The sequence below is a fragment of the Hetaerina americana genome, unplaced genomic scaffold (genome assembly GCF_022747635.1).
Source record: "Hetaerina americana unplaced genomic scaffold, ioHetAmer1.1.p SCAF_29, whole genome shotgun sequence".
Classification (NCBI taxonomy): domain Eukaryota; kingdom Metazoa; phylum Arthropoda; class Insecta; order Odonata; family Calopterygidae; genus Hetaerina; species Hetaerina americana.
Window position 1 is genome coordinate 515,355 of NW_027286863.1, and position 8,406 is coordinate 523,760.

General features: G+C 39.0%; 1 protein-coding gene across 1 annotated transcript in view; it reads left to right on the forward strand.

Annotated features, from left to right (window-relative positions):
• LOC139689933 (protein O-mannosyl-transferase TMTC2-like) overlaps positions 1-8,135 on the forward strand; it is a 171,240-nt gene extending 163,105 nt beyond the window's left edge. The window contains exons 11-12 of the mRNA XM_071587081.1: positions 5,944-6,125; positions 7,418-8,135. Coding sequence (XP_071443182.1) covers positions 5,944-6,125; positions 7,418-7,636 — 401 coding nt within the window. The 3' untranslated portion in view covers positions 7,637-8,135. The remainder of the gene's footprint in view (positions 1-5,943; positions 6,126-7,417) is intronic.
• The last annotated feature ends 271 nt before the right edge of the window (positions 8,136-8,406 follow it).

Here is an 8,406-nt window from a genome sequence, read left to right on the forward strand (position 1 = left end):
CATATGCTAGCGATATATCCCACCGTATGTACAACTTGGTCCCAAAGGATGAATTTAATGTCTCCTCTTACACTCCCTCAAAATTCTCTAATTTCATTTTTCCACAAAAATTCAAAATTGACAAATCCAGGATGAGTGTTTTATATAAAATAACGAGTGGGTGCAATGGCAGTTTTGTAGGGCAAATGGGCAGGAATATTGCTACCCTTATTAAAGAACATAAAGAGAGTACCTCATTAGGAAACTTAACTCCCATGGTAGCCAAACACTTAATTGTGTCCAACCATGACTGTAGCTTTGACTTTACAAAATTTACTTCTGCAAAATAAAGGCAAGAAGTTAGATGCATTGCAGAAAGTTGAAATAATGCAATGAGGGGAAAAAGAAAACACTTCCCCTCTTAAATGGCATCACAACTTAATTCATCTTCCCCCCTCCTTAACATTGTTTGCCCCCAGTGATACCTCCTCCACCAGCTACATTGTTTCTTGCGGTCAAAGCTTGTTATTCAAAACTTCTGTGTTACCATTCCATTTGACGAAATCATATATATATATATATATATATATATATATATATATAAAATATCTTCGAAATGGAACGCTCTTCGGCGACACACAAATATGTAAAAACACAGATTTAGATTTTTAGAATATAGAAACACAAAGAAAGGACACTCACAATTTGTTATTTGACGTTTCGACAGCACGGCTGTCGTCTTCAGAATGGCGTTCTCGGGGAAGAGCGGAGAGGATGTGCGGGGGAGAGGTGGGGGAAGGAGAGGTAAAGGGACCAATAGGAAATGAACAAGGGGGTGGGGGGGATATGTAGGCAGCCAATTGATGCATTCAGTGGGCTTGGTTCAGCCCGGGCGGTCTCTCCCCCAAAGACATATCCATTCTTTCACCACCTAATCCTAAGACTCCCCATTTTTATTTGCTACCCAAAATCCACAAAACCAATAACCCCGGACGCCCTATTGTCTCCAGCATCAACTCACCCACTGAACGAATCTCCGCATTAATAGACCACCACCTTCAACCAATAGCCACTTCACTCCCTTCTTACATTAAAGACTTGCACCACTTTCTGGAACATCTACACTCAATCCCAATTCCGCACAACACGACCATTCTCATGGCCACGATAGACGTCACATCTCTGTACACCTCCATTCCCCACAAAGAAGGCTTAGAAGCCCTGAAACATTACCTCTCCCTACGATCCACACCACACACCTCATCCACAGATTTCCTCATCGAATTGAGCCAAATCGTTCTTACCAAAAATGCTTTTCAATTCAATGACAAAATATATTTACAAATAAAAGGCACTGCAATGGGCACGCGTATGGCTCCTGCATATGCCAATCTTTTTATGGGTAAACTAGAACACGACTTTCTGCAACAACAAACCCTAAAACCACTCTTCTGGGCCCGCTATATCAATGATATTTTCCTCCTTTGGTCCCACGGATGCGAAACCTTATCCTCTTTCATTTCCTCTCTCAACTCCTCCTCCTCAGTATCATTCACTTCTTCTATATCCGACTCGAATATTACCTTCCTAGATATCGACATTCACCTCCAAAACAATACGTTTCACACTTCAGTCCACATTAAACCAACTAACAAGCAACAATATCTTCATTTCGACAGCTGCCATCCACCTCACACAAAGTGCTCCATCCCATTCTCACTCTCAGTCAATGGCTTCCGTCTCTGCAACAACACCCCCTCCCAACAGAAATACTTGGACCAGCTACATGAATTCCTCAGAAAATGTGGGTACCCTGAAAAATTACTAAATAGTACAATCCTCAAACCGTCAACCCAATACATTCCCCTCCCCAAACCAAACCGCCCAAAATGCCCCAATCTTATCACCACTTTCTTCCCCGGAACACACAAAATTAAACATCTAATCCGTGACCTCTTCCCAATTATCAATAACACTCAGTCCACATCACTTTTATTCCCACACTGTCCCTCTGTTTCGTTTAAACGCCCGTCGAACTTGCGAGACATCTTCAAGTCCACAAATCCAACTTCAAGCACCCCCGTCTCTCCCCCGCCCCTATCCGCACCATGCAACCGCCCACGCTGCAAATGCTGTCATCTTTTAAGACCCTCCCCCTCACTCAGTACCAACTCCCAACCACTCGCCACCTGTACCTCAAAAAATATTATATATCGCCTCTCCTGTAACTTCTGCCCTGCCTTCTACGTGGGCGAATGCACGACCGCACTTTCCCTCCGCATGAATAACCACCGATATTCCACCAAATCTCCCACTTTTCTTAATTATCCCATCCCTACTCACACCGCTTCCCACAATCAATCTTTTGACGACTGCTTCTCCGTTTCGGTGATTGAAATCCTTCCCAAATCTACCCACGAGATGGCGCATATCTGGGTGGCCCAATCATTCAAACCGCCCGGGCTGAACCAAGCCCACTGAATGCATCAATTGGCTGCCTACATATCCCCCCCACCCCCTTGTTCATTTCCTATTGGTCCCTTTACCTCTCCTTCCCCCACCTCTCCCCCGCACATCCTCTCCGCTCTTCCCCGAGAACGCCATTCTGAAGACGACAGCTGTGCTGTCGAAATGTCAAATAACAAATTGTGAGTGTCCTTTCTTTGTGTTTTTATATATATATATATATATATATATATATATATATATATATATATATATATATATATATATATTAATGGGACAGCACAATAGAGCACAAATAAAATAGTAGCATTTAAAAGGGCACTCACATGGAAAAATGTTTCAGCTTTCGGCCTTCTCCAAGGCCTTCTTCAATTAAGAAATCTTCGAGGCCTTCTTCAAGTAATGTTATCCACCCACATGGCCTTATTTAATTTCCTCTCCCTTAATGCCCTTTCCATATCATCGTCGAGTATGCCTGGACCTAAGCTATCTTCCCCTATGTCATGTTCCTCTTCTATGTCTAACCTTGTTGGTCTAAGTTCTTTACTATACAGTTCTTCTATATATTCCTTCCATTTCTCTTGGATCTTTCCTGTGTCAATTATTGCCTTACCCGCCTTATCTCTAACTCTTAGCATAGATCTCCCTTTCTTACATCTTGATAAAGATTTAACTTTGCTATACAGCGCACCAATTTCACCCTTCCTCTGCAGAATTTCCATATGCTCACACTGCGTCTTCCACCATGCTTCTTTTGCTTTATTTGTTGCCCGCCTCAATTTATTATTTGATTCTTTGTACTTCATTTTGCCTATCTCTGTATTTATATTCTTCCATTTTCGCCACTCATCCATCTTTGTAATCATCTCATCCGTGATCCATGGTTTCCTAGTCCTTTTCGCGTTAACGGTTCCAGTAGTGTCTTGTGCGGCTTTAGGTAAACCTTTGTTGATACTTGCCCATTTTTCTTCAATATTACTTAGCTCTTTACCATCCCCCATGTTTTCCTCTACAGCCAGTTGGTACTCCTTCCATTTCAAACCATTTAATGCTTTTACATTCCATTTTCTAACCCGCCGCCCCTGCCTAAAATATAATGTAGCTGATACCTTGCTGAGTAACCTAGAATTTTCCATGTATGCCTGTGTCTTTTGTGGTGTCTAAACCAAGTGTTGTTAATGACTAATCCCCGTCTCCTGCAGAACTCAACTGCTTTCTCTCCACGGTCATTCCTCAGCCTAAACCATAGTCCCTAATCTAATCGCAATCACTTCCTTCGCCTGCCGTCGCATTCCAATCCCGCATCACTAGCACATGTTTCCCTGCAGGAGCACACGCGATTATGTCCTCTAACTGATCGTATATCCAATAACCTTTTGTTTGATTCGTACTATCTATGAGGAAGGAATCTGGCCGGAGGACTTTGTGAGATCAATTTTAGTTCCTATTCCGAAAAAGGTAAAGGCTACATCATGTGAGGACTACAGGACAATAAGTTTGATATCCCACCCAGCTAAAGTTGTTCTCAGGATCATAAACAAAAGGATAAAGAGTAGGGCAAATGATTACTTAGGGGATGATCAGCTTGGGTTCAGGAAGGGCAGAGGTACGCGTGATGCCATTGTAGTAATGAGATTATTAATCAAGAGGGATATAGAATACAACCAGGAGGTATTTGCCTTCGTAGATTTCGAAAAAGCATTCGATAGAGTGAATTGGGATAAACTAATGAGTATATTGATGAAAATAGGAATAGACTAATAGATTGGAGGGAAAAGAGGCTAATCCGCAACCTGTACATGTATCAGACTGCTCAGGTGCGAGTGGGGAACGGGGAGTCTGGTTGGGCAGTGTTAGGAAGAGGTGTAAGACAGGGTTGCCCATTATCACCGCTGCTGTTCAACCTGTATGCAGGGGAAATGAGTGAAGAGGCATGGGAACAACTGGAGATACGAATGAAAGTGGGCGGGGAATTCGTAAACTCAGTTAGGTTAGCTGATGACCAAGCTTTAGTTTGTCAGTCAGCCAAGGGGTTGCAAGCATCGCTGGGTGCATCGGAAATTCAGTACGACAGGTATGGAATGGTTTCAACTTACAAAGTCTTGATCAAGACTCCGCAAGTCGAAATTGAGGCCCGGATGCTGACAGGCCATACAGATCTATATGGCCTGTCAGCATCCGGGCCTCAATGTTGTTCACTGATGGGAGTGGCCTAAAATTGTTACTTTGTGGAAGCGATGCATATCGGGGGGGTGAACACTTTGTTTTTCCGCATGAGTTTTGGTGTGCGTTGCCTTTGTTTCGACTGGTAGGGTCGTGATCAAGACTTTGTAAGTTGAAACCTGGGTCTCAGAGGTTGCAATAGTTGCGGTGAGCAGACTGTTTCCTTTTCTGATTTTGTGTCGATTCCACCTCCTCCCTCTCCCTCCTTCCCTATCTCCGCTCCCCTCTAGCCTCTCCCTTTCCTCTCCCCAACCATTCCCATCACCCCTCCTTTGCCTCCCGTTCTCCCCTTCCCCTGGCCCCCTTCCCTTTCTCCCCCACCCCTCACCTCTACTATTCCAGCAGTCATTACTTCTCTATCTTCCGATGAAGACAGAGTAGAATTCCATCGAAATTATCAAGAAATACCGTGTGAGTGTTCCTTTTTTTGTGTTTTTATATTGTTTGTTACTGTGTATTGTACTATTCGGCACTTCCGTGTTACGTCTACGAAAGCATATATATATATATATATATATATATATATATATATATATATATATATATATATATATATATATATATATATATATATATATATATATATATATATAAATATCTTCGAAATGGAACGCTCTTCAGCAACGCACAAATATATAAAAACACAGATGTAGATTTTTAGAATATAGAGACACAAAGAAAGGACACTCACAATTTGTTATTTGACGTTTCGACAGCTCGGCTGTCGTCTTCTAAGAGATTGTGAAGACAACAGCCGAGCTGTCGAAACGTCAAATAACTAATTGTGAGTGTCCTTTCTTTGTGTCTCTATATTCTAAAAATCTACATCTGTGTTTTTATATATATATATATATATATATATATATATATATATATATATATATATATATATATATATATATATATATATATATATATATATATATATATATTCATAGATAGATATATATTTTATATATATTTTCATCATTCATCATAATTGCAGTTTATTTTTTAATATATAAATCACTGTTAAATAGCTTCCATGATCCCTATTTACAAACTTAAGTGTCAATTGAAAGGCTGACAATCCCACTGATAGTTAGTAGCTAAAATAGGGATGCCTGTTGATTTCAGCCCAGAAAGGTATGGAAATTTTACAATAACATACCTGGATTTCATATACTTAATGTGCAGACTTTTAATAGTACTGAAATATTATGTACTTAGATTTTTTTGATGAAACTCAAAGTTTATTACACTGGTCCTTATCAAAGTACACTTGTGCTTATCCAGGAAGATTCCTTGTAGAGCAGGGGAGACATTCTGAGGCAGCTGAGTATTTCAAATTAGCTACAGAAGTGTTGGATCCACCTCAGTTTGAGGACGTTATGGCTGCTGCTACTAGCTATCGACTTTGTGGAAATTTGAGGGAAGCTGAAGTCTACTACAGGAAAGGTGTTCAACTCCGGCCTCAGGTGTGTAATAACGTCCCAAAGGCTAAACACCACATTTTTGTTGATTATTTCTACGTGTTTATCCTCATGATATAAGGTGAATGCATAACAGAAAAATGTGTGCAAGGAAAATGTATGGTAATTAGAAATAATGCTGAAAGCACAACTTTCTGTTATTAAGAGCATTAAAGTAAGGTGGCTTAAATTACTTAATTTGCAATGGACTTGATGACTTAGGGTGACGTAGGTATGCCTTTCAAAAATCCTAATCAAATTCAGTTATTTTATAAATGGTTTTAAAAAAAGCTGGTAAAATTCATACTCATTATACCTCTAATAAATGGCATCACATTGTTGGTTGCCTTTCTCATGAAAACTCCTAATGTGTCAAAGCCATTAAATCATGACTTGACTCTTTGGATCTCAATGATTCGAGGTGATGAACCAACTCTCTTTAGAAATTCCCTGGATATTATCATGCTTCTCATATTTGTCATTCGTGGCTTATACTTGGTTGTGTCGGGCAACGGAGTGCACATTTTGGTGACATTTTGTTTAGTTCCTGATTAAATGGCATTAAATGACTACTATAAAACCTCATTATTTTGCTTTAATGTAATCCAAAGCTAAGCAAAGCACTCCCTGAACAAAACATAGATTTTTCATGCTTTTTAGGGAACAACAATTTCAGAGTGTAAAAATCATTCAACTTAACCAGGGACTCTGAGATTGTTGCATTCAAATGCGCATTAGCGGATGATTCCATTAAAAGTTACTGTTGCGGCATCTCCCGCAGTTTCTTTAGAACTTTTTAGGGTAGATATATTGAAATATGCCTAAAAATAAACTTCAAACCATCTCAATCGAAAAACTGCTACTCTACAATAATATCGTTCATTTCAAAATCTTTCGCCAATTCAGGGTAACTAAGCACAGCAAAATTTATGCATTAATTATAAAGACAATATATTTTCTCCCAACACAAGAAAACATAATTACTTCTTAAACAAGTAACTTCTCTCTGCATATTAAATAGCCAAGGTGAAATGGAAACTAAAAATAGATACTCTAGCTAGCCTTTGGGTTGATTTTCTAAGTAAATTAATGGGCAGGGAATGGCATCATGATTTTACTGCTCAAATACGGAATTGCATGGGTTTTTCTCAGGCACCACTCAGTCTTCGCGACTGCTATGAGTAAACTATCAACTGCTACCCAAGTGTTCATAAACAATCAATAAGATAAATATAAGTAAGCAGAAACTCAGTTCTATGATAACCTTTAATTGCTGCCAATCTTTCCTCTCAACTCAGCTTCATTCTACACACGTTAATCTGGGAGCCCTCCTGCACCTAACGGGACGACTGGATGATGCCAGAAAGAGCTATGAGAGAGCCTTGAATTTGAAACCTGGTGACCAGCTAACAATGACCAACCTACAAAGACTTCAAGCATCCAAACCATGTCACTTGAGCTCCTTCTCAAAAAACAATTCAAAACAAATGCCCACCCCAAAGAATGGAGTTGGTTGACTAAATCATTCACTATTTCAAATGAATCTCCAAAATTGAAATCAGATGGAAGCAACAGGTGGTGCATGAAGTGTCTCTGTTTATTCCTTATTGTAAAATAAATGGGACACTCTTTATCTTGGTCTCACTGCTGGGAATTTACCATTATAAAATTATGTTAAAAGGGGAAGGACATATTTATATGGAGTTATACATTTTATGCAGGAAAGAATTATAGAATTGCAAGCAAAAGAAGTTTAAATGTGTATATAAGAGTGATGAAACAATCTTTTGCCTTTGTTTTGGCGGTGAACTTATCAGAAAAAGCCTGATAAAATATTTTCCCAGGTGTGAAATACATATTTTCTTTGTATATTTAAAGAATGATAAACTAAATGAAAACCATTAGTAATTCCTTCCAATGCTTCACATAAACAAAAATTCAATTTAAAAAAATTGAAGGAAATTATTAAGTTTCTGGTACATACAGTTATCCAACCATCATGAATTTTTTCTTAGCCAATCAAGAAAACTTTATTGATTAAGTTTTTGTTGCATGAGTAATTGATAATGGTACTTCCCCTTGAAAAGGGAAAGAGAAAATACCTGGCCTTAAATTTTTTCAATATAACCATTATCATTTTATTCAAACTATCAACTCTCTACTTCATACAAGAAAGCTGTTGAAGGAAACACAAATTCGATTTTGAGGCACAAATGTACCATTCAGTGTCAAAGAAGAAAATTCAAGGTATTGTAATAATTGGTATTCATCAGAATTACATAGCAGT